Source organism: Oncorhynchus kisutch, linkage group LG23 (genome assembly GCF_002021735.2).
Source record: "Oncorhynchus kisutch isolate 150728-3 linkage group LG23, Okis_V2, whole genome shotgun sequence".
Classification (NCBI taxonomy): Eukaryota; Metazoa; Chordata; class Actinopteri; order Salmoniformes; family Salmonidae; genus Oncorhynchus; species Oncorhynchus kisutch.
In genome coordinates, this window is record NC_034196.2 from 26,507,254 (window position 1) to 26,533,803 (window position 26,550).

At 43.7% G+C, this 26,550-nt stretch overlaps 1 protein-coding gene and 1 long non-coding RNA gene across 10 annotated transcripts in view; both read left to right on the plus strand.

Annotated features, from left to right (window-relative positions):
• Positions 1–20,074, plus strand: part of LOC109868384 (phosphatidylserine decarboxylase proenzyme, mitochondrial) — a 37,721-nt gene extending 17,647 nt beyond the window's left edge. For 2 of the 9 annotated variants that reach the window (XM_031802793.1, XM_020457901.2), the window contains exons 2-8: positions 1,450–2,078; positions 6,862–7,027; positions 13,985–14,221; positions 14,413–14,560; positions 14,786–14,935; positions 15,255–15,415; positions 16,896–20,074. In XM_031802793.1, coding sequence (XP_031658653.1) covers positions 1,894–2,078; positions 6,862–7,027; positions 13,985–14,221; positions 14,413–14,560; positions 14,786–14,935; positions 15,255–15,415; positions 16,896–17,171 — 1,323 coding nt within the window. In that variant the 5' untranslated portion in view covers positions 1,450–1,893 and the 3' untranslated portion in view covers positions 17,172–20,074. Of the gene's footprint in view, positions 1–1,449; positions 2,079–2,505; positions 3,355–6,861; positions 7,028–13,984; positions 14,222–14,412; positions 14,561–14,785; positions 14,936–15,254; positions 15,416–16,895 lie in introns of all 9 variants that reach the window. The other 7 variants (XM_031802797.1, XM_020457905.2, XM_031802794.1 and 4 more) reach the window with 6 other exon arrangements.
• A 2,269-nt stretch (positions 20,075–22,343) lies between these two features.
• LOC116356588 (uncharacterized) lies at positions 22,344–25,646 on the plus strand. Its single transcript, XR_004204986.1, has 2 exons — positions 22,344–22,549; positions 22,952–25,646. It is a non-coding gene; the product is annotated as an uncharacterized LOC116356588 (long non-coding RNA).
• Positions 25,647–26,550: the final 904 nt, after the last annotated feature.

A 26,550-nucleotide genomic window follows, 5' to 3' on the forward strand; every position in this document is an offset into this window, starting at 1 on the left:
TGAAAAAGCATGTGCGAGCAAGGAGGCCTACAAACCTGACTCAGTTACACCAGCTTTGTCTGGAGGAATGGGCCAAAATTCACCCAACTTATTGTGGGATGCTTGTGGAAGGCTACCTGAAACATTTGACCCAATTTAAACCATTTAAAGGCAATGCTATCAAACACGAATTTAGCGTTTGTAAACCTCTGACCTCCTGGGAATGTGATGAAATAAATAAAAGCTGAAAGAAATCATTCTCTCTACTATTATTCTGACATTTCACATTCTTAAAATAAAGTGGTGATCCTAAGACAGGGAATTTTTACTAAGATTAAATGTCAGGAATTGTGATAAACTGAGTTTAAATGTATTTGGCTAAGGTGTATGTAAACTTCCAACTTCAACTGTAATAAAGTTGAGGATTCGAAGCCTTTGCAGCCTGAATGGAGAAAGTACGGGACACTCGAGTGGATTACCGGCTGGCCACATCAAGCCCTTTATGGATCTCCCATAGTGGAGCTTGACTGCCATTTGACAAATAACAATATTTGAGCTCTTATCCATAATAATCTCATCATGTAGACTAGCCAACCAACACAGCCTACCCACACTGTCTGTGAGCTGTTGGCTGGAGTGCAGGTGCCAGGACCAGAGCAGGCACATTTGATATTTAACCCAACAGTTTTTGTGACAAAAATATCGGTGCAGTTGAAAATGTGATGGAAACACATTGAACTTTTAGATTTTTATTCAGTGGATGAAATTTTTTAAGCGAAAAAGTACATTTTGTGCACACTACGTCATCATACACAGATTTGTATCCGCAACAACTCTGTTTGGTGTAAACACCACTGGTGAGGAAATTCACTTTTTTTTTAGGGATGGTTTTAAAAGGCTACCGAAGATGCATTTCAGCCCTTTGAACCGTAATTAATGTAACTGACACCAAACCAAAGGGATTATTTGCAAGTGCTTGAAAGCAATTTTTTGTGTTAAACAAGACATGAGATTTTGTTGAGAGGCTATTTAGGAAAAGTCAGACAAGTAAAAAGCCGATGGGCTTTAATAATATACATTCATTTAACCACGTTATCTTCATGGTAACCAATGCTTAACATTCTGAAATGATTCACTCTTAACAAAACAACAGGGAATGAATAGATAGACTAATTGTCATAATCTGCTAATTTCTGTTATTCCTGTGGTTAGGAGAGAGGGTCCAGATGCCCCCCCCCCCCCCCCCCCCCCCCATCGGCTGGATGTAGGATAGGTTAAGGTAGGAAGCAGTGGAGTCTAGCCAGGCTTTCAAACAGGCCAAAACCAAAGTTAAATAAACAAGGTACGGCAAGAATGCCGAATTATACTGTTACCCAACACTTATTAGCAGTATAGGGGAGCGGCCAGGAATCTTTAACAGGGTCCATGAACACTATAGCTGATGGGATTTTTTTTCTCTCTCTCATCAAGCTGCCCCTCCCCCAGACAGACCAGTCCTCCTCCAGTCTCTCACTGTCACCAGTCTGCTGCAGCTCCTCTCAGATCAGCTGTGAAACAGTCACCCCACCTTCTGGCACCCAGGCTCTACCCTCTGGTACAAAATAACTTTTGAGGCCCCTGGAACCCTGAGAGAGCGAGAGAGAAATGACAGAGAGCGAAGAGAGGGAGCGAACGGATTACCCCCCTTCACCACGTCACATCCGTCCTACCAGAGAAGGGGGCCGGGCTTGAGAATAGCAGAGCGAGAGAACAAGATCCAGCGAGAGAACAAGATCCAGCGAGAGAACAGACGTGTGCACACTGAGCGAGAGAGAGGCAGCCCCAGTGAGAGAAGTGTCTAATCCCCCCCACACCTTCAGTGATAATGTGTCAGAGCAGGAACCTGCAGCGGGCAGCAGCGCGGAGCTCAGGGAAATGGTGAGATGCTGCAAGTCTTTGCACAGCCCTCCGTCTTGCTACAATCTCCACAGAGTTAGGGTTGATGTGCGCCGGCTCCGGCCGATCAGCTCCTCTGGGGAGCAGGGGGGAGTCAGCGGCGGCAACAGCTCAGGCCAGGGCACCCAGGGGGCCCAAGCACTCAGCCACAGGAACCGATTCAGGTATGCTGAGAGAGAGAGAGAGGGAACGAAATGAATGACTATAGGATGACTTGACGTGTGTGTATAACATGCCTGCTGTACATGAGAGAGAGGACTGACATGGAGAGGGAATGAATGGTACTTAGCCTATAGAGGGACTGTTTACAGTACATGAGTGGTAGAGATGGATTGAAAGAGCCTGAGAGGGATGACTTGAGCGAGCATAGAGGGAACTATTAATGTAATGTTCTGTCGTGAGATTGAAGGTGTGGTTTGTGAGTGGGTGGTTGTGTTGTGTACTTTGTGTTGAGCTGTGCCCTGGCTGCTTCATGAGTATGGGGACAAGTGTGAGCCAAGGGGGTGACTATTGAGTGGGTACAGTTGGTCTGCACTCCCAAAGCCCCCTCAATGTTTTTTTTGTCTCTCTCTCTCTCTCTCTGTGTCCCAGGCAGCACAAAGCCTCTGTTTGGCCTAATTGCAACGTAATGTCCTTAAGCCCCGAACAGGCAATCCAGTCAAAGGGTTGAACAAAGCATCTGGTCCAGCCTTACCCTGCCAGCCTCAGAAGTGGTCCTGAAAGAAGTAATGGAGAGATGGAGTTTTCAATAGCTGCGTGAAGGCTAAGACTCAGCTTGTGTGGATAGAGGCAGGAGAGAGAGAATGCTATGCAGTCAGTGATTGGCTAATATGTGCCTGCATTGAGGAAGAGAGGGGGGTGCTGCTGGAGCGTGCGTTTTGTGTGGTAGAGAGCGAGCTAGAGACGGGATAGCCAGGAAATTTAAAAAAAGGGTAGAAGTGTATTCTTTACATGTTGACTTTGTTACTTTTGTGGCATTTATCCGGGTGGCTGGGATGTTTAAGCTGTACGATGGCTGAAACCAAGGCATATGACAGGTTATGGTAAAGATTGTAAGTATTTAAAATGTTCTGCACTGGTAGACTTCTATGAGAGTTGAGATTCAATTACATTTAAATTATTTATTTGCCTTTTTTATATCCTGTTATAAAGGAGTTAAACATTATGCAAATAACTTTGTTTAGGCAAAATTAGCTATATTAGCTCTACTCTTTTATATACTGCTGTGAGTAGTAAATATTGCTCTCCTGTTTAGAGTTTAGAAAAGATGAGTGGCCCAGTGCCACACTCTGCAGTCCAAACCAGGCCAGCAAACCAGCGGTGACTATAAGGAGAGCAGTCGCCAGCTCCAATACACTACCTACTGAACGGCACCATGCAGCCACATCAGCAGCATGCCTCAGTGGAAGTCATCCCCTACCCAGCCATCCGTGTAGCCAAGTAATCAGATGTGATTTTCCAAGTTTCTAGAATCAGGCGTATCTTAGATCTTTGCTGTGGATCATTAGATTTGTTGATGACCTTTTTCCCCCTCTGATTGTTATGTTGTGGTAATCAAACCCTTGACAAATTAGACTGTAAAAGATGGTGATAGGACTGTCTGTGTAGACCCACTGAACCGCACAGCTCCACACACTGCTCCGGATCTAAAAACCATCCTCAGATCTGTGTGTGTGTGTGTGGAACAATATGGGCAGTGTTCTGTCTGTGCTGGGACAATCGTTAAGCACTGTCTGTAGTTTCACAAAGGGCGCATCAACACCAACATGTAAAGCGACCTTTCAATTGATCTGATTCAGCTCTGAGGCAAAACAGGTCTATAATGACATATGGATTAAAGACACAACAGGGCCACTGACCGACCTGTGAGTGTGTGTCATCAAATCAAATGTTTGTTTGTCACGTGCCAAATAAAACCGGTATTGACCTTACTGTGAAATACTTACTTACAAGCCCTTAAGCAACAGTGCAGTTCAAGAAATAGAGTTTAATCAAATATTTAGTAAATCAAATAAAAGGTAACAGTAGAATTGCATAACAATAATGCGGCTATATACAGGGGGCCCGGTACTGAGTTAATGTGCGGGGTATAGGTTAGTCAGGCTATATACAGGGGGCCCGGTACTGAGTTAATGTGCGGGGTATAGGTTAGTCAAGGTGATTTGTACATGTAGGTTAGGGGTAAAGTGACTGCATAGATGATAACCAGCGAGTAGCAGTAGTGTTAAAAAAAAAAGAGGGGGAAATCAATGTAAGTAGTCCGGGTGTCGATTTGATTAATTGTTCAGCATTCTTATAGCTTGGGGGTAGAATCTGTTAAGGAGCCTTTTGGACCTAGACTTGGTGCTCCAGTAACGTTTGCCGTGCGGTAGCAGAGAGACACATCTATGACTTGGGTGACTGGAGTCTTTGACAATTTTTTGGGGCCTTCCTCTGACACTGCCTAGTATATGGGGCGGCAGGGTAGCCTAGTGGTTAGAGCGTTGGACTAGTAACCGGAAGGTTGCAAGTTCAAACCCCCGAGCTGACAAGGTACAAATCTGTCGTTCTGCCCCTGAACAGGCAGTTAACCCACTTCCTAGGCCGTCATTGAAAATAAGAATTTGTACTTAACTGACTTGCCTAGTTAAATAAAGGTCAAATGAAAAAATTAAATATAGGTTCTGGATGGCAAGAAGCGTGGCTCCAGTGATGTATTGGGCCGTACACATTACCCTCTGTAGCGCCTTATGGTCAGATGCCGAGCAGTTGCCATACTAGGCGGTGATGCAACCGGTCAGGATGCTCTCGATGGTGCAGCTGTAGAACTTTGTGAGGATCTGGCAAATAGTTTGTCTCCTGAGGGGGGAAAGGTGTTGTCGTGCCCTCTTCACGACTGTCTTGGTGTGTTTGAACCATGATAGTTTGTTGGTGATGTGGTCACCAAGGAACTTGAAACTCTCGACCCGCTCCACTTCAGCCCCGTCGATGTGAATGGGGGGCCTGTTCGGTACTCCTTTTCCTGTAGTCCACGATCATCTCCTTTGTCTTGCTCACATTGAGGGAGAGATTGTTGGCATGGCACCACGCTGACAGGCCTTTGACCTCCTCCCTAATGGTTGTCTCGTCATTGTCGGTGATCAGGCCTACCACTGTTGTCATCGGCAAACTTAATGTTGGTGTTGGAGTCGTGCTTAGCCACACAGTCGTGGGTGAACAGGGAGTACAGGAGGGTACTAAGCACGCACCCCTGAGGGGAACCGGTGTTGAGGATCAGCGTGGCAGATGTGTTGTTGCCTACCCTCACTACCTGGGGGTGGCCCGTCTGGAAGTCCAGGATCCAGTTGCAGAGGGAGGTGTTTAGTCCCAGGGTCCTTAGCTTAGTTATGTTCGTGTTTCAGGATCAACTGTTGTAATTGAACTTGATCAGTCCTACTCTATTGTTGTCATTAGACTTGCCTCCTCGGTTTGGCCTACAGGTCACCTCTAGTCGGCAGTGTCTGTGTGTATGCCAGTGGCAGGTGTTAAGGTGCTGCTGACTGTCTATTAGGGTGTCAGTGTTTGTCTCTTATCCTGATTAGAGTGGACTGGTATTCTTTAGGCCTATAGATAGCTGTACAGCAGAATGTATTATACCCCCTCTCTCCCCCTTCCCTCCCTTTTCAGGCCTGTTAACTCTGGCTCATCACTCTCAGGGCCAAGTATGATCCACATCCCCTGACATGCTGAAGCTAATGTGGACATAGCAGAGCCATTCGTTCATTTTTATTTGAAAATGTATATACTATCAAATAAATAATTTGTGTATGCAAAAAATATAAATATATGTATGAATGTACAAATTATTATTATTATTTTTTGCATACCCAAATACCTACTATTTAGAACGCAGGTGCGGGTATTCGTACACGGCCTGTGGTTTTGGACAAAGGCGGTGGTTTTGCACATTGCGTGCATTGTATGTCCCTTGTTGCGGTAACATTGGCCTCCCTCCTTTAGAGTCCACTGCTGCATCACTGCTGCCCTAGTTGGTCCTATTGTACAGAACCAGGGCAATACATCACAGCCACTTAAGCCTATTTTAATAGACTGTTTTACAGTGCAGCCAGGCATATTCATGCGCAGATGATTTGATTTGGCTGTTGGGTGGATATGCTGTTTCTATGCATTTTATGCGGTGTGTTGACCATCCACACTTTGACAAGCACAAGGTTTGTCGTCAAAATCCTGCTCCGCATTTATAGGCTAAGCGAAGGCTAAGGCTAATTTATTTTTTTGCCATTTTAACAAGGCATATTGAGAGATCTGGATGGATGGTAGTTAAAGACACACAGTTGGCCTGACTAAAAGCAGTCTGAAGAGTAGGGTGGATTCTGTGTGAAATATTAATATATGAGGAGTTTCTTTGGAAACTAACCATGTGGTGGTTTGGATGAGATACTGTAGAAGAGTACCATCTGCATTGTTGAAGAGAGTTTGGGGATACAGTGGAGAGGATGTGTGCAGTCAGGACACGTGAACGTACAGTAGCCTATTTCCTGATAGGAATGTGTTGTGTGATTGTGTTTGACCAGTATAAAGTAAGAGGGCATCATTGTGTCATTTTGTTTTTCCCATTATGCCGGTATTTAACATGTCTTTGTGTAGGACCATTGTGTCATGTCCCTTCTGTGGACATAGGTATGCGCATTATTCACGTGCTTTGCCTGTGTGGGTGTTTGTGGGGTAGAGAGTCTGTGGTGAATGTGTGAGCCTCTGTCCTGCCTGCTGGGCTGTCTGCCTGCCGGGTGGACTGCTGGCGGTGTCCCTGCCTGCCTGCCTGTCGGTGTCCCTGCCTGTCGGTCTGCCTGCCTGCCTGCCTGTCGTCTGTCTGTCGTCTTTCAGTGTTTCTGTACTGAGACTGTTTTGTGTGTACTATGTATACACGGCCATACCTGTGCCAACCCAGCAATTTGTATGGTTGCCTAGGTTGCAGTTCCCTCAGTTGGCCTTGCGGCGTCGTCTTGGCCAGTTGAGCTGCATGTCCCGGCCCGCCTTGCGGCTGCGCTCATGGCCGCTCAGCTTCCTCTACTACTTCCTGACCTTCGGTGCACTCAAGCCCCTGGCAAAGGTTGGCTGGAGACCAACAAGCAGGGTGAGTATTTACCTGCTAACAGATGCTGCATAATTTATTTGTGTATATCTGGGGGTTTGTGTGTGAATGTCAATCTCAGCATCCAGGGGTACCAACTCTTAGAATACTTGTGGAGTAGATTGAGAGTTCCTCTCTTACAAGGTAAAGTACAACGTGAACACTTAAAAACCAATATCATCACTCTAATGACCCCTATGGTCGTTAGTTTCCCCTGCGTCGTGACGCTAGGTTTTCTGGGCTAGAGGTGGTCTGTTAGAGGCACTGATGTGGGTGTGTAGGGATGGGCACAGTTATTTAAATATCCGAACAGACGTTAGCATTCCATTACTTTTATTTATTTATTGAACCTTTATTTAACTAGGCAAGTCAGTTAAGAACAAAATCTTATTTTCAATGACGGCCTAGGAACAGGGGGTGACCTTGATAATTTATTGTTAAAACGAGAGGCTGCCTGGATCTTTAACTTAAAGACCCTTGCGCCCTTCGGTCTCAACGTACACTTTGATTTAAAGCCATTCTTGTGATTATTGTGACTTTGCCATTGTAATTGTTTGTAAGCTTGTGCAGTCAAATAATCTATGATTGAATGCTATCCATTTGTTTGTATGCTATTTTAATATTTGATAATTAACCAATGATATTAGGCCACGATTACAGACACCTGTGTCTTTTGACACTACATAATCGAGTCATCCCGCAGTGTTTGTGATTATACCCTGATGAAGACAGCTTGGCTGTCGAAACGTTGGTAATGACATTTTTGCATCTTAGCTCCTAGAGTGTGCGGCTCTCTATTATTTTTAAGGCCTAGGAACAGTGCCTGTTCAGGGGCAGAACGACAGATTTGTACCTTGTCAGCTCGGGGATTTGAACTTGCAACCTTTAAGTTTACTAGTCCAATGCTCAAACCACTAGGCTATCCTGCCGCCCTATGTTATGGCAAGAACAGCTGAAATAAGCATAGAGAAACAAAGAGCATAAGAGAAACGACAGTCCATCATTACTTTAAGACATGAAGGTCAGTCAGTCCAGAAAATTTCAAAACCTTTTGAAAGTTTCTTCAAGTGCAGTTGCAAAAACCATCAAGCACTATAATGAAACTGGCTCTCACGAGGACTGCCACAGGAAAGGAAGACCCAGAGTTGCCTCTGCTGCAGAGGATAAGTTAATTAGTTACCAGACTCAAAAAATTGCATCCCTAATAAATGCTTCCCAGAGTTCAAGTAAAAAACATAATCTCAACATCAATTGTTCAGAGGAGACTGCGTGATATCAGGCCTTCAAGGTCAAATTGCTGCAAAGAAATTGCTACTAAAGGACACCAATAATAAGAAGAGACTTGCTTGGGCAAAGAAACATGAGCAATGGACATTCAACCAGTAGAAATGTGTCCTTTTGGTCTGAGATTAAAGACTTTTGGTTCCAACCGCTGTGTCTTTGTGACGCAGAGTAGGTGAATGGATGTTCTCTGCATGTGTTGTTCCTACCATGAAGCATGGAGGAGGAGGTGTGGAGGTGCTTTGTTGGTGACCGTCTGATTTTATTTAGAATTCAATGCACACTTAATCAGCAGGACTTGCCCAGCGTTCTGCAGTGATACGCCATCCCATCTGGTTTTCGCTTAGTGGAACTATCATATGTTTTTCAACAGGACAATGACCCAAAACACACCTCCAGGCTGTGTAAGGGCAATTTGAACAAGAAAGAGAGTGATGGAGTGCTGCGTCAGAACCTGGCCTCCATAATTCCCTAAACTCAACCCAATTTGAGATGGTACGAGTTGGACTGCAGTGTGAAGGAAAAGCAGCCAACAAGTGCTCAGCATATGTGGGAACTCCTTCAAGACTGTTGGAAAAGCATTCCTTCAAGCTCTGAGAGAATGCCAAGAGTGCAAAGCTGTTATCAAAGTGTGGCTACTTTGAAGAATCTCAAATATAAAATCTATTTTGATTTGCTTCACACTTTTTTGGTTACTACATGATTTCATCATTTTGTCTTCACTATTAGTCTACAATGTAGAAAATAGTATAAAAACATGTAAAACCCTTGAATGAGTAGGTGTCATAACTTTTGACCTGTACTGTATCTGTCTGCCTTTTTTTAATGTAAAGACTTTGTATTAAATGTCATAAAATTATTAGACTATGCCATTATACATTTTAGTGCGCCCCATTTAATAATAATAAAATGTACCGGTAGCCTACACTTTTCACTCTTGTCAACCAAAGCATTACCGTCAGAGGCTCCATGTGTAGCAAGTGAAGTGAGAGATTTTTAATCAATGTAAAATGGATTTACAATTATGGAATTAAGTTGGCTTAATTAGGAGTAGGCTTCAATGATCAACCAACTGGTAGGCTGTTTAATATGAAAAGGTTGTTGTCATCAAGGACGCACAACAAAATGGCCTCAATTAGCCCAGCTAGCTAGCTGGCTTACTAACTTAGCTGACGTAAAGGGACTAGCTAGCTACGTTAATCAAGACACACTACCAGATGAGAGGATAGAGAACCTATCGCAGCAACAAGTTTGTCTATCTCCCTCCATGTCAGACACACCCGCCCCTGGTCCTCTCGCTCCCCTCCCCCACCCGTCTGTGCTGAGGGCACAGTCCCCACCCCCAACCGTCTGTACATAGTGCACTGCCTCTCCTGAGACGAATAGTGAAATCATTTAAAATGCCCATCCTTGTGTGAGGTGTACTCCCCCCCCCCCCCCCCCCCGACACAGATGGCTGGACCCATATGGACCTGCAGAGCTTCCCTGTACAGGCCCTACCGTACAGCCTATCAAAGGCCCTTTGTGTGGGCCACACAATAACAGAGAAATGCTTTGTTTTGTTTTTCTGCTTTGCTCGCTCTTGCTGTCATAGTCACAGGGCGACTGAGTGCACTTAGTTTCAATGGACGCTGTTTTTCCCTTACCATCAGCCAATAAGCATTTAATGTTAATGAAATGTTGATCTATTCCACCTCCCCTGGACCATTTTTCAAACGGGGAACTCAGTCGTGGAGATGGAACTTGTCTGCCATACATAGTGTCTGCTGATCTCATTTTCTGCAGTCTGGACATTATCTGTGATTTATCTTTAGCTACAGGAGCTAACTACCTGTGAGTTATGTGGGCGGATCTAGACTCAGCAGGCAGCACCGGTGGCTTAAAGTCAGGACGGTGTGTTACATTCCAGAGCATTCGGATAGTAATGTTGTAGAACAGACGTACTCTATATACAAAAGTATGGTTACTCCTTCAAATTAGTGGATTCTGCTTTTTCAGCAACACCTGTTGCTGACAGGTGTATATAAAACTGAGCACAAAGCCATGCAATCTCCATATACAAACATTGACAGTAGAATGGCCTTACTGAAGAGCTCTGACTTTCAACGTGGCACCGTCATAGGATGCCACCTTTCCAACAAGTCAGTTCGTCAAATTTCTGCAATGCTTTAGCTGACCCGGTCGACTGTAAGTGTTGTTATTGTGAAGTGGAAACGTCTAGGAGCAATAACAGCTCAGCTGTGACGTGGTAGGCCCCACAAGCTCACAGAACAGGACCGCCGTGTGCTGAAGCGTGCAGCGCGTAAAAATCGTCTGTCCTTGGTTGCAACACTCACTATAGAGTTCCAAACTGCCTCTGGAAGCAAAGTCAGGAGCTTCATGAAATGGGTTTCCTTTGCCGAGCAGCCGCACACAAGCCTAAGATCACCATTTGCATCGCCAAGCGTTGTCTGGAGTGGTGTAAAGCTCGCCGCCATTGAACTCTGGAGCAGTGGAAACGCGTTCTCTGGAGTGATGAATCACGCTTCACAATCTGGCAGTCTGATGGACAAATCTGGGTTTGGCGGATGTATAGAAGAATGCTACCTGCCCCAATGCATAGTGCCACCTGTAATGTTTGGTGGAGGAGGAATAATGGTCTGGGGCTGTTTTTCATGGTTTGGGCTAGGCCCCTTAGTTCCAGTGAAGGGAAATCTTAACACTACAGCATACAATGACATTCTCAACGATTCTGTACTTCCAACTTTGGCAACAGTTTGGCAACAGTTTGGGCAAGGCTGTTTCAGCATGACAATGCCGTGAACAAAGCGAGGGCCATACAGAAATGGTTTGTCGATCGGTGTGGAAGAACTTGACTGGCCTGCACACAGCCCTGACCTCAACCCCATCGAACACCTATGGGATGAATTGGTACGCCGACTGCGAGCCAGGCCTCATTGCCCAACATCAGTGCCTGACCTCACTAATGCTCGTGTGCCTGATTGGAAGCATGTCCCCGCAGCAGTGTTTCAACATCTAGCGGAAAGCCTTCCCAGAAGAGTGGAGGCTGTTATAGCATCAAAGGGGGGACCAAATCCATATTAATGCCCATGATTTTGTAATGAGATGTTTGATAAGCAGGTGTTCACATACTTTTGGTCATGTAGGGTACTTCTCTATCAATCATATTGAATCATTTTGTCAGCTCATTTCATCAGTTTGATCTGTACGTTATAGTTCATCTGCAAAGTTCCGTATGTTGCGACCAGGAAAACTGGAAAATGCATTTTTTTGAGGAACCGAACCGGAAGTGAACTATACTGTTCCGGAACAGAACCGTTATTTTAAAAGCTTGGGAATAATGTTATTTTACTTTCCGGGAACTTTCTTTCTCATCAACAAAGTGCCTACGCAAAGCCCTCACTCTCACTCAAACTTGTTCCAATGTCTGCCTGCCAGCTTAAAATCTTTGCCAGTGAGTGTATAGGCTACCTGCGCTTCCCCCGCAAACATAGGCTACTGTAGCCTACTGACGTTACAAGCGTGGTACAGAAATTAGGGACAGATTTTTTTATTCGATTTAGAATGGATTAACTTATTCAATGTTTGTTAAAGATACTATAGTAACGTTTCACATTGGATTTATTAACTACTAAAAGGTAAGACGTGTTTTTATTTAAATTCTGGTGCCTCTACATCCACAAGCTTGTTAGCTAGCTAGCTGTGGTCCAACGTTAAGTCAACTCTGAAGGTCGAAGACATTCAAAGTTCCTTCATAAAAGCCGCTCCTCCGTAGGTATAATTCTTTGGGCCTAATTCAGATAGTGCATGTCATAAGATGCCCAACACTTCAAACCAAGCCTCCTTCTCCAACCTTTCTTGCTCCCTCCCCACCTGCAAAATGTGTCGCATCTCGCACCCAAATGTGTCTCTCCAATGCATGTGAACAACTAGGACTTGCTTCCTCCATAGCAAGCTGCTCTATGCGCACTGATTGGTGAAGTCATTTGATGTTCGAGCTAAATGTTTCAAAAAAGGATCAGAAAGGAACGATATAAACATTCACTTTTTGGGGGTTTGAGTCAGTTCAGATCTTAATTTTGCTGGCTGGAAGGGGGGAAAAAAGAATGGTTCTGTTCAGAACGAAATGATTGGAAAATAATTTGGGTTGTAACCCATATTAATTAAGCCCCAGTATTTCTCCCTACATTTATATTTCTGTTCAGTCTGAACTCTGATCACCTTCATGGTTTTTAATTTAGCCCTGAACTCCATGTGGATTGAGCCACACTATGGATCAAATGGATTTTCTAGGCCCTTTCCCCTCCTACCTACCTCCCTCCCTCCCTACCTCCCTACCTACCTACCTACCTGTTTAACTCCTATTTTAAATCTGCCATTGTGTTTATTAATTATTCTGTCCTCGCATCTGAGGCCATGTAAAAAAATATATATATATTGTGTCGCGGTCTGTTCGTAGCCGTGTTGGACTTGGACAGATTTGATCCTGTAGGCTGCAGATCCCTAAAGTGCACAGTCAACTAATTATAATTAACAAGTCCTGCTTCCACACATCATGATTAGCCCGGTATTAAATTAATCATGTTTTGCGTATTTAACCCCATCTATATCATCAGATATCTTGCAACATCCGATTTGCAGCATTTTCGAAGGGGAGGATAGGTAAGCTTTATTAGAGCCCTTTTCTCCTCCTTCCTCATGTCAGCTGGTCCAGAACCTGACTAATCCACTTAGCTAGGCAGAAGCTATTGATGATGCCAGCCTGGCCCAGCGAACAGCTAGAAGCAGCAGCAGCAGCAAGTCAAGCAGCAAATCATATGGATCGCTCAGGCGATAGAGGAGTCTAAACAGTCCTGACTGCTTGCAGATGCTAGGAGGGTCAGATCATCAGATCGCTTTGTCACTCTTCACTTCAACGCACACTGAATTTCGTGCTTCACATTGTAAGTGTCTCTGCGTGAGTCGCAGATGGATGTTCTACACCTGTGCAGAGAAGTCAAGTGACAGGCGGCTCCTTCAACTTGACTGGTCACATCTCATGGATACGGAGATAAATAGAGTAGAAGGGGATGTAGGAATCAATGAACTTTCAATTTTTTTTATTTTTATGCTGCTGCTCAGATGTGGTTGTGTTTTGGTGAGTGCAGCTTAGGGCTAGGTTTATGTTTAGATCTCCTTAAAGCCGTGAATTGATGGCTTTGTATGCGACTGAAACTTTGCAGTTATCTGGAAAAGTTGAATTTGCAACTACCTGTTCACTTTAGGCTTTTACAATGCACCTGTAAACTAAGACAGAACTTCAGGTGTGCAAAAGTTTGATCTATTCAGGCACCTTAAAACGCTGTCAACACCTCAACCTTACTACCTGTCCCGCACATGGCCTTGATGCAATTGACCTAGTGGGAGGCTAATACTTTTATTCAAGATGTCACCTTGCCTTCAATAGCCTTGTCTGCTAGGGTTCTAGCTTCTCCTTCTAGAGTTCTCCCCGTAGAGAAGAAGTTGCCCGGTGCCAGATCTGTTTGTGCACTGTTGCCAACTCCTATGGTCGTGTGGTGTAACAATGACCATAGGAGTTGGCCAGACCACAAAAAAAAGGAGCCAGGATGTAGCCAATGTGAGAACATGGAGTTTAGCTATGTGTAGTGTAACCCAACATTCTCCTCCTCCTTCGTTCAGGTTGCTCTGTACAAGACCATACCGACACGGCTGCTGTCTCGGGCCTGGGGTCGGCTGAACCAGGTGGAGCTGCCGACCTGGCTGAGGAAGCCAGTCTACAGTCTGTATATCTGGACGTTTGGTGTCAACATGCAGGAGGCTGCTGTGGAAGACCTAATTCAGTACAGGAACCTGGGAGAGTTCTTTAGACGGAAACTCAAACCGGCTATCCGGCCCGTGTGCGACTCACACTGTGTGGTAAGTGTGTGTTTGTGCGTGCATGCATGTTCACAGGTATATGTGAAGTGTCTGTCTATGTGTGTGAACGGTGTGTATGAATTTGAACTACTCTTCCTGCTCTGTGTCTGATCAGAGTTGTCTCTACTGGCTTTTATACACACAGAGGAGTAGATCCCTAGCTAAAGCCATAATGTCTGTGTGCTTTTCAGATCAGCCCAGCAGATGGGAAGATCCTGCACTTTGGGCGGGTGCGGAACTGTGAGGTGGAGCAAGTCAAAGGAGTCACATACTCTCTGGAGACCTTCCTGGGACCACACACCTGGGCTGAGGCCATCAACAGTACCATCAAGCCATCAAGTGAATACCTCTACCCTTTCCCCCTCCTGGTCTAATGCCCAATCCCAATTTGACCCTTAATCCCCCCTACCTCCTTTAGACTTGTTGATCTCAAAGGATTGGATGGAAATATTACACGTATGTTATAGACCTAATAGACTCAGAGATTAGGGCTCATTTAGGATTGGTTTGTATGACACACCTTGCCTGCTGACCAGAACGGTGGATGTATGTGTGTTTTCCCAGATGAAGAGGACCCCAGCTCGTTTCAGGACCTGCTGGTGACTAAAGAGGGGAATGAGCTGTTCCACTGTGTGGTGTACCTGGCTCCAGGAGATTACCACTGCTTCCACTCCCCCACAGACTGGAGGGTGGCCCACAGAAGACACTTCCCTGGTCAGTACCCTGTTAGGACTGTCCTACTCCTACTATACGCATCATATATAAACACCAGAATTACTCTGCTATGGTAGGATGATGCTAGGACAATCCCAGGATGTCCAGGACACACACCATAATCATTCTACATACTCAGACTTGCCATGCTGCACCTTGCACCCTCACTCCTATCTGATCTAAAATAGCACAGTCCTAAAAATCATATTTGGTGTTTAAATATGGTGCTGCTTGCAGTGTTTGTATTAAACCTCATGTTTTGTGTCATGTCTGTATAGCTGTGTATTTACCTCCTGCTCCCTGTCTGTGTCCCTCCCAGGCTCTCTGATGTCAGTGAACCCTGGCGTGGCCCGCTGGATCAAAGAACTGTTCTGCCATAACGAGAGGGTGGTGTTGAGCGGGGAGTGGACTCACGGCTTCTTCTCTCTCACCGCTGTAGGGGCCACCAACGTGGGCTCCATACGTATCTACTTTGACAAGGTTAGTTAGCGCTACAGCCCACTTAGGGTGAATGTTTACTAGTCTGACCCATAGACATTAAAACCAGTAGATAGTGATAGCGCAGACTAGAAGTCATCCACGCGTCATCGTGAGATTTCCATAGAAGTATTTGAAGCCCGCCATATTGCTGACTGGCACAAAAATATCGCTAAGGATCATGGTGAAAGTGGGCATAACTAGCAAAGCATGAGGGCGAGAGCCTCCTCGTAACCTGCCAGCCCGTGATTGGTCTGTGTCAGCACGTGGTCCTGTGTGACGTCAAATGTACTAGTCAGAATGGATCACTATTTAACTAATATCTCCATTTGTAGCGAACTTTAAAATAATTCACGTTTGGGATCGAACTTGATCATAATAAACACATTTTAGAGCCCAAAACAGACGTAAAAATAAAGAATAGTTTGGCTGTTCTGACGATCGTAATTTACATAGGCTTTCTAGGGCAGACCAGGACTTTTAACACCACTAGGTAGCTACACAGTAGCCGTCCAGCAGAGCTGGTCCAGACCAGACACTGGGGGCCTGGTCTGAGCCTATTCTGGTACCGTGCCATAGTATTTACTCAAAGATGAATTATTAGGACATAACAGTACATACAGTAGAAATAATGCTGATTTAAGAGAGGTTCTGACCCATTGTCACTCTGACCCCTATTACACTTCTTCTCGCAGTATGAGCTTTCACTCCCTTCAGCTCCCTCTGCTTCCTGTCCCACTTACCTGTATGTCAGGCCATTTCCCTAAGCTGCCGACACACACACCGGATAGGCCTATTTAATCTCTCCACTCTGTGTTTAAACTGACTGATTTCCCATAGGAGCCATATACTTCCATTGATTAGACCTGAGGCTTAGGATGACGTGGACGCTTTAATATGTAGGTGAGGTGGTTAACTGTAAGCCATCACCATCACCTGCTCTGGGTTTGGCTGTCATTAAGAAGAGCCTGATCGGGAAGGGGGAAGCGAAGGAAGGGTGAGGAGAGGGGGAGGTGGAAGGGGAGGGAAGACAACTAGGAGGGGGAGGGAGACGAGAAAGATGAAAAGTGAGGAGGGGGGCCAGTGGCACAAGCTGTTCCCAACCAGACCGTCAACATCATAACAGGAGGATATGACTTCATTCAGCAGCTATCATGCTGCTCATCGTCTAATGGGGCTTAGTCCAATTTCACTATTCTCCTCAAATTTTTTACACATCGCATGATGGGCACTGGATAAATGGGGCAGTTATGAGATATCCTTTCAGTGTTAAGGGTTGGTTGGAGCAGGGTGCATTTAACATCAGGGCTATGGGTTTGATTCCCCCATGTGTCACGTGTACTTAATATATGCGTGACTAAGTCGCTTTAGATCAAATCCTTTCCACCAGATGCTCAAAACACTTGACATTGTATGCATTGGATCATTATTAGAATGTATTTACTAAACTGTATCCTTTCTCTGTCTCTCTGTCTGTATCCAGGAGCTGCGCACTAACAGCCCACGCTACAGCAAAGGCTCGTACAACGACTTCAGCTACTTGTCCAACAACAACCAGGAGGGAGTGAGCATGAGAAAAGGGGAGCACCTGGGAGAGTTCAACCTGGGCTCCACTATAGTCCTTCTCTTCGAGGCTCCGCACGACTTCAGCTTCAACCTGAAGGCCGGCCAGAAGATCCGCTATGGAGAACCCCTGGGGACTGTGAGCCGAGATGGCCAACCAGAGAGACACTCTCTGGGGGAAAACGGACTAAAATAAACTGATGGGGACACTAACATGTGTGTACAGATTTGAGCGGAGGTGCACAGGCTGACTTAGACACACACTCATTCACACACTGATGGACTTACAGAAAAAACTCAGTCACCACTGTTGCATTACTACCAAGGGGGTCTCCCCATTTTCATCGACTAGAGTTTCTATTAACAATTTACTTATTTTGTCACATTTTGATTACAACTAGTGTACATACCTGACCAGCAAAGGCAAGATAGTTTATAGCAATTAGTTACATTTACTTTCCATAAGAATAACAACATAGCTTTAAAATAAAAAAAAATTACTAAATTGTACCCATATTGCCTTTTGTCAGGGGTATCCTCTTCAACTAGGAGTTCCTCCTGAGATTTCAGACACAAGCAGCAAGACACCAGCCTGATTACAGATCTGGCTAGTGCTGTGTAGCCCAGCTCATATGGCCTTTGGCAATACATCACAAACAGATCTGGGACCAGGCTAGCAAGGCACATCTCCACACATACAGATAACCCCTGTCACACACAGCCTCTATCATGTGGACAGGCTTCCCTATACAATGTACAGTATACACACACCTACAGTACACATACCACGAGGCCACACGTCTACCCTCTTCCTTCTCTAATTGCCCTTCATTCTGATACTGAATGCCTTCCTGTTCTCCTTTGGTCTCTCCCTCTTCTGCCATCCCCAGAGAAGGTGCTTGTGTTGGGGGTGATTATGTGGACTCTTCCCTCCCTGTCATGGCGGTACAGACTGACACCACTTCTCCCAGTCAGACAAGTCTGGGTCTTATTCATTAGGCACCTGCCAGAAGAAAACAGGCTGAATACCTTGACTTTCCGTTGTAAAATGTTTTGCCTCAGTCTGCCCTAATAAATACAACCCTGTTGTAGTAAGCCCATGATGTACGATCTCTGCCATCCCAGCTATGCGTTATTAATCACCATTAGTGGTAGCTAGTAGCGTTGCCTGCCTGATGCCAATTATCGCTGTTGTTTTACTGTAAGTGATGCCTAACAGGCAGTGCTTGACTTGGGACTGAGCTACCCGGAGGCCTTACCGACACTTCAAATGTTTGATGAATTGCATACCGGCTCCTATATAAAACAAAGTAGCCTGTCACCGGTCTAGATTCATACAAAGAGACAAAGTGGAATGAAGGCAGGATCTGCGTTGACTAGCAATGGCCAATGGGTATTCATTTTCTGATTCCGCTTTGTTCACGTTTATTTGCCAGTAGGATGTCAGTTCAAGATTGTGCCTATTGAAAATGAGCCAGCCTGAATGCGCATGAAGGGCTTTTGCCAAAAGAGGGTTTATCAGGTCATGAAAAGGCATTTCATGATTTTAGCTAATGTAATTCATGAAGGCACACTTAAAAATTGACATATCAGCCATTATCGGAATGACCCTTCAGTGTGTGTCTGTGCTAATTTCTGCTGCAGGTAATGTAAAAAAATGATAACAATTGATAAATAACTTGCTGTGCATAGATCTCCCCTGAAGCATGAATATTTGAGCCTTATATATAAACATGTACAGTAGCCTACCTTATCCATTTGATCTCTGATTCATTTAATGAGGGAACCATTTGATTAAAAACAAAGATATTTGGTTGTAGTGTTGCAATATTTTATATGAAGTATGGCAAACATCCTCCAGGATAGCTACTAGGTGTGCAGGCTTTTCTTCAAGTCCTGGTCTAACCACATTGTAGCATAAACATCAGCTGCTCAACAGAACCTTGATAAGAAGTGTTTCAGGCCTGGAGCAAAAGAGAAGCCTGCACACCCAAGAGCTCTCCAGATGGAGAGTTTGTGGGGGGTTAAGTGCCTTGATTAAGGGCACAATGGCAGGAGATTGAAGGCCTACATGGGATCAGACACAGCAGTCTTCCAGTGTCAATAATGCTTACTATTTCATGTAGGCTATAATAATAGTCATGAACATTTGGTTAAACGTCTGAAGTAATGGAAAATGTCTATGAACTCTTAAAATAATCCCTGTAGCATACCAGTTGTGAATTTCGGTGAACATGATCTAATGGATAGACTTGGAACAAGACAGCTCCTGCACTACTTTCATTCCAAGTCAAGCACTGCTAACAGGTGGAGGGGGTTCAAACCAGGTGGATCTCTTCTAATGGAGTTCTATTGTAGCGTTACAGTTTAGCATGGCAGCATAACTCACATGGCACTTTCATTCCTAAATGGCTGCTAAAAGGTATGTCACATTGTTTAACATATGATGATGAGTTGAGATGATTGATGATGTGTGTGAATCTAACCCATTCCATTAATGGACTAAATCCTGACGTATTCCTCTGAATGGAGCCATACCTTTTAATGCTAATATACAGTGCAGCCCTCTGACCGTCATTCCAAAAACAAACCTATGACAATGTGCAGCACTGGTGGTAGGATCATGGGAGAGAATGTGCAAACTGGTACTGGCAACTGATACTTTAGTCTTCTACTGTTCGGTTGAATTGGAATAAGTTGTTACTGGAAGTTATCTGCCTATGACAGTGTTAACAAAAGTTTAAGACTGTAAAGCTTAAATTATGCTGATATCAATACTAACTATGTATCATGCACTTAATGTATAATGATTGTGATACCCAGGGCTGAGCTGGTTTAAAGCACATTTTTAATGTAGTTCTGTTTGTTTTATAGTAGTGCCAAAAATGTATTTTGGGGGTTTTAGTTTTTCAGTGTATTTTTTTAAATATGTTTTGCTTTGAACAAATGTGGACATTTGTGCTTTTTGTGTTGCTGCTGCTGGATTAATTCTCTGCATGAGGAGGTAGAGACCTGACTCTGACCCGTGGGTAACTTTTAACTTTAGCCTCAGAGGAGTGGGGGTCACAGATGTGACAGACCGGGGCGATGCCGGTGACACAAACTCCCCTTGGCTACATCGTTGTTCCACAAAAAGTGTTGCATACAGAAACCAAACACCAGGGTCTGGCCTGGCTACTGCCTGTTGCACACTTGTTTTTATATGTACATTGTAATATACTTGAATCATTCAACACTGCATAGATTTTAACCTGAATTGTTTGAAAAGCAAGAAAACATGTCTAATAAATTGTGTATTCTTAAAAATGTGTTTTTGTATATGTGTGCATGACGAGAAAGTATGTACTTCACATATTTATAGGATTAGAGATGACCTCCAGAGCTAAGCTACTCCATGCTGATAATGTTGGGGGGATTTGATTGGAACACAAGGACAAATGTCACATTGGGTAATGGGAGCAATCCCCTGCTATGTAAATTAGCTTAAGGTAGAAGTTACCCTAAATCACAGATCTACGATCAGATTCCCCTACCCCCATTCCTAATGTTGATAGTAAGGATGAAGAAATATGACACTGGTGAAGCAATTTAAACTAAACTGGTGCTCCTTGTGCTACTTTCTCTCACTGATGAAATGAGGGTACTGCACCGACCTATGGGGAAAAAGTGCAATGTATGTCTATATGGTTGTGAGGCCAATTCTGAAAGTGAAAAACGACTCAAATATATGCAGGCTAAGAACAAATGCACAAAAAAGGTACCACACCTTATTTACTAAAGTGAAAAGGGTTGACGAGGAAAACAAAAGGCCATAGAATTATCTTACAAAAGCATGACTTTGAGTGTATTTTTGTTGTAGTGGGGACAGTAACATTAATCTGTAAAACATGTACTTAAAGGCAAATACAAATGTAGAAATTAATACATGCATTTCTAAAGCTTCCAAAATATTTTGTACAATGTTGGGGGAGTGCCAAGATGGAGGCACTGTGCCTCCTATTAGTCATCGAGTGTGTATATATAAATCATTGCGGTTTACGTGTGTGAATGCCTGCCTGCGTATGTGTGGGGTGTGTTTGTCTGTAAGCAAACTCTTGTTCACTTTGATCCATTTAACAAACATTGGTATGAGGAATTATTGCAAATGTAAAGGTTCTGGGTCAAAGCAGAGGAAATGGCTGCAGGAATGTGTTTCATATGGAACCAGGTTAATGTTTAACACTGGAACTAAGCCTAAACACCCATTTAGGCAGCTATGTCGGCAGTCCTGTTCAGATTGACTGAAATATCCTGATTTAAACAGAATGCTCTCTATTTTTATTTAGTATAAACCACTCCCTGCACCTAAAAAACTCTTAAATACAACAAACGCAGACTAAAAATCACAAACACAAATCTTTGTCATAGGGTTTTTGTTGCTGTCCTTATCATGACCAACCTGTGTGATTATAGCTTTGAGTGTTTACACTGTCATTTACCAGTTATATTATATTAGGGCTTTTACGTGAATATTTGCAATGGGTGGTGTTAGCAGCAGGCGACAGATACAGATTGAGATATTGTGAGAGAAAAAGAGAGAGCAGGGGCATGGGGAGAAAGAGAGACTAGGGCCGTCTCAGAGTAGATGTGCTGATTTAGCATCAGTTTTGACTTTTAGATCCTAATGAATAAGCTTATATGGACATCCTAGGTCAGCACTCATACTCCGTGACGCTTTGTGGATATGGGCCCTGGTTGCCATGACAAATACGCCTGTATTTTGAACAACTAGAGGAATGATAAACCAGGGCTGAGGCAGCCAGTCATCACCACGCCCTCTTTGGGTTTCAGGTAGCTGCTCTGCTCACATAGGGATTGGATCAGGTGACTCCCAGGTACACCAACAACACTCCTCCTCACTTGACAGCCTGGCCTCAAAGTCTAAATGTAACTTAGCAAACATAAATCTTTGACACTCAAATTAGTATGATATGTTACGTTTGGTATGGTTGCATAAGACAGAATGTTACTAAAGTTTAAAAAAAGGGGGGAAAAAATGAAGGTTGGTAAAGGGAGGATGGGTGGGCGTATAACGCAAACGTCTAGCAACCCAATTGTTGTGTGTTTGAATCACATCAAGGACAACTTTAGCATGTTAGCTAATTAACAACTTTGCAACTACTTTTAGCTACTTTGCAACTATTTAGCAGGTTAGCTAACCTTAACCACAACAAAGTGGAATTCGTAACATATCATATAAACTGATACATACCATACGAAAAGTAACATACAGTATCATACTAAATGGAGGGAGAACGATTTACGTTTACTATGTTGCGTCTATCCTTGAGTCAAGGTTGCACCTGTGTGTGTGTGGCCACCACCACCTCAGTCCTCACTCTGACACACATCGCTGCAGGTGTGGCTCCCTTTTCCAATGAAGACACAGTGGGAGTACACTAATAAAGATCTGCAAGAGACAACCATTCAACCTTCAAGTGCTCACTGGATTATATGAAACGTCAGAAGACCAGGGGACTTTACATGGGATATCATATAACACTTGACTGCTGAGGGATTCCACAAGTTAAAAAGGTAAGCATAAACAATCAGTGCTTTTATTGGTGAAGTTTTGCCTTTACTGTTGTTGTTAGGATGTGTGTTTTTAAAGATGTAGTCATCCATATAAAGGTGTCAGCATGACATATGATCATTCATTTTATTTGGAAAGAGAATGGGATCGAATTTTAGCAATATGAGGAGTTTATCGATAAACCGTCAATTGAGAACGATTAGGAATACGCAGGAAAATAATGAAGCAGTCGAGATGAAAATGAAAAAGAGATACATCCAAGTGTCATTTCACTGCATTGTGATAATACTTTTTTCTCCGAATTTCGTGAAGGTCAAGCAGAACAGAACCAGAGCTTTTGTAGTTTCAGGATTCTCTTTATAACTATACAGTTGTATTAAAATGATTAAATCTGTCTTTTACAGGAGTATTCTTGGAGCCAGTTCAAGTCACCAGAGGAAACTAGAACAAACGTTGACAGCAAAGCTTCAGATCTGAGCCTCAATACCCTGTCTGAGATCCAACACATCAAACCAAAAGCCTGTCAAGAGATTGACAGCCACAGACTCTATCTGCCTGTGTTTCGTACTCTCAGCCTTCCATAATCAGTCGGTCATAATGAATTCGTCTCTGGAAAACCCTTATGGAGACGTGACCATCCCTCGGGCCAAGCTACATTCTGCAGAGGACAGCACGATCATCATCAACCCCATCGCTTTGGACAGTACCTACAGCAACCGCAATTACTCCCTTAACCCCTACGGTGCCTTCAAACCCGGGGGGCAGTCGCCATTCCCCTCAGAAGGTACCAACAATGGAGATGGTGGCGCCTCAAACACCCCTTGTTATGACGGCCAGACCTCCTACACAGTGAAGGAGGACACGGAAGAGGAGTTTGGACGCTGTCGTACCTGCTGCTTTCGCTGCCGACGGAAGTAAACCGGCAACATAGGCCCAGATCAGGAAATAGTCCTACAACTCCCCGGCCACATAGGATTCTGGATATATGAACTAAGACAATCAAGGGACACTGTCTGAAGACACTGTCCAATCTAGTGTTACCAGCTGGTTTAAAAGCCAAAAGCCGTTACTGGCTAAACATGTATAGTTTTTGAAGGATTCATCAGTGGTATCATTTAAATTGTATGCAATTCCGAAATGGATTCTTCTTGAATGCAAAATGCCCTCACAGCCAGCATGGCAGAATCTACCTTTGAAACAGAGGTCTTTCACATAATCTTTTCACTTATGACTTTGTACACTTACTTTTTTCCTTCTTGTCGAACACGACTGCGCTATATTTAGCTATGGAAATATTTGTTGCTTTATTTATACCCTAATGCCTTTGTGCCTGATTTTGTTTTTGTCTGTCAGTGTTTGAATGATGTGAAACAGACTTCACTTAGCCAGTTTTCAGGGAGTGTTAGAGAGTATGACAAGTGCTACAGTAGGAATTAGAATGTGAATAGCACTTTACTTCCTCTCTTAAACTGACCCGTCACAAAAGATGACATTCAGGCCTTTGGCTTGGCACTGACAGACTTGGCCAAACCAGTGAGGTGAAACTAGAGGGGCAGCTAGCTTAGAAGCTGGTTCAGTTTTCATGGGCCTTACTGATCAGTCCAGTTTCCCCACCCCAACCCATTCCACACCATAACACACCACTCCTTCCTGCTTATCCATCTGCTGGGCTGGTCCTTCTGCTGCTGAGGGTTTACAATGCTGCCTTTGTGCAACTAGGTCCCAGGAAACCAGTCCACAGGTCCTGCAGCCCAGCCCCAACCCCAGTCATTCTTCTCTGTGTATGTGGTAGACAGCACCTTACTGTCCCTCCTGGACAAAAAGAGATGAAACAAGAGGCATCAATTCATCTGACTGGATGAGAATTTAAATGTAATGTGATCACACTCATGCTGTCTTATTTGTTTGAGTTACACAAAACCATCCATAGTTTAGCCTTGTGAAACCATTACTAAAATTCTACTCTGCATCATTAGCTTATAGAAAGCTACTACAGCATATCAGGGTCACCTCATCATGAACTGGTTCCATGTGTGAAAGCCTCTCTTTGTTTTTTACCTTTATTTAACTAGGCAAGTCAGTTAAGAACAAATTCTTATTTTCAATGACGGCCTAGGAACAGTGAGTTAACTGCCTTGTTCAGGGGCAGAACGACATATTTTTACCTTGTCAGCTCGGGGATTTGATCTTGCAACCTTTTGGTTGCTAGTCCAACACTCCAACCACTAGACCTTAAGCCCCCAACAGAATTACATGGCAACACATGAATGAGTATGAATTGCTACTTTCTCTCCAGTCAGCAGTGGACTACAACTACTCAGGTGACTAGGACCCAAAGTTAAAGATCCAGTCAAATTCATAACATATTGTACGAATCAGAATACGAAACATATCATTTTCTTGTATTCTTGCAATTCGTAAAATATCACACAAAATTAATGCCATAGTACAAAATTGGGTAAAAAAAAAAACTGGGGACCCGTTTTGGCTCGTGAGCACTACTTTTAGAACTACTGGCTGAAATTATTCAAAACCTCTGGAGCTACACTGTCAAACAGCAAGGAATAATAACAAAGACCTACGAATGATATACTGTTGTAATAAGAAAGTGCAATAAGAAAGAAGAAGGGATGAATTATATTGAATTGATTGAGTTGTGTGGCTGTGTTAACTATGTTAACTACATTGAATAACTATTATTGTTAGAGTTTTACAAGATAATGTGACTTAACCAAGAAAAACTGCAGGCCCCAGAGATTTTCCTGGCCAGGTTACATCTTAGGTGAGGAAAAACTCTTAGGTAATTATTGTTCAGTCCAAATACAGTATGGGCCTTTTTCATGATGGTGTGTACTGCAATGTCTTATGGGGTTACTCCTGCAATCTTCTTTCTACCCATGACTAGTTTGTGGTGTAACAGTCACACAACAGTGACGACAGAACTGGTGTAGGTTGAACCGGCTGTATTTCTCAGAGTGGGAGTAGTGCTACACTTCCTAGAAATCAGCTAGTGTTCAATTCAATCAAACCTGTATTGTGGTATTTATTCAGTAGCTCGTTTTCCCAGTCAAATAAAATATTGGTTACTGTAAAAATGTGGCACTACTGCAAGATACAAGACTCCCTTCACAGGTAAATGCTTAATGTTTTCCAAATAATAATTGTGCAGGTAGACATGCATAAAGACAGTCGGTAAACACTCAATTCCAGCCTTAAGCTCCTCTTGCTCTCAGCAGCCACCTTATCAGACCGGTTTGAAAGGAAGAAAGACAAGAACATGAGACTGAACTCTGGGGAATATTTGAGTCAGGAACCAAACATGGTGTCTTGTTTACCCAACTGATAAAAATTTGTGACCTAGTCAAAATTGGGTGAAACTATTGATTTCAGATGGAGTTTCAGATGCAAGTCATGAATAAGAACTTCATCACGGGGTCAAATTTAATCTAGCACTTCTACAGTCAATTATTCACATTATTGGTGATGATGTGTTACGGATTATAATTCATATTATATGTTAGGAATTTGCAAAACCTATTATATTTTATGAGTTCTAGCTAGGTGACCAACGTTAGCTAGCTGGCTAAGGTTCTTTTAAAGGGTTAAGGTTAGGGGAAGGGTTAGCTGAAAGTGTTAAGGTTAAGATTAGGGTTAGGGGAAGAGTTAGCTAACTTGCTAAGTAGTTGCAAAGTAGCTAAAAAGTAGTAAGTAGTTGAAAAGTTGCTAATTAGCTAAAATGCTAAAGTTGTCTGTGATGAGATTCAAACTCACCTTTGGGTTGCTAGACGTTCGCGTTATATGCCCAACCCATCAACCCTGTTCGAGTTATACGCCCAACCCATCAACACTGTTCAAGTTATACGCCCACCCATCAACCCTGTTCGAGTTATATGCCCACCCATCCACCCCGTTCGAATTATACGCCCACCCATCAACCCCGTTCGAGTTATAGGCCCATCCATCAACCCCGTTCGAGTTATACGCCCACTCATCCACCCCGTTC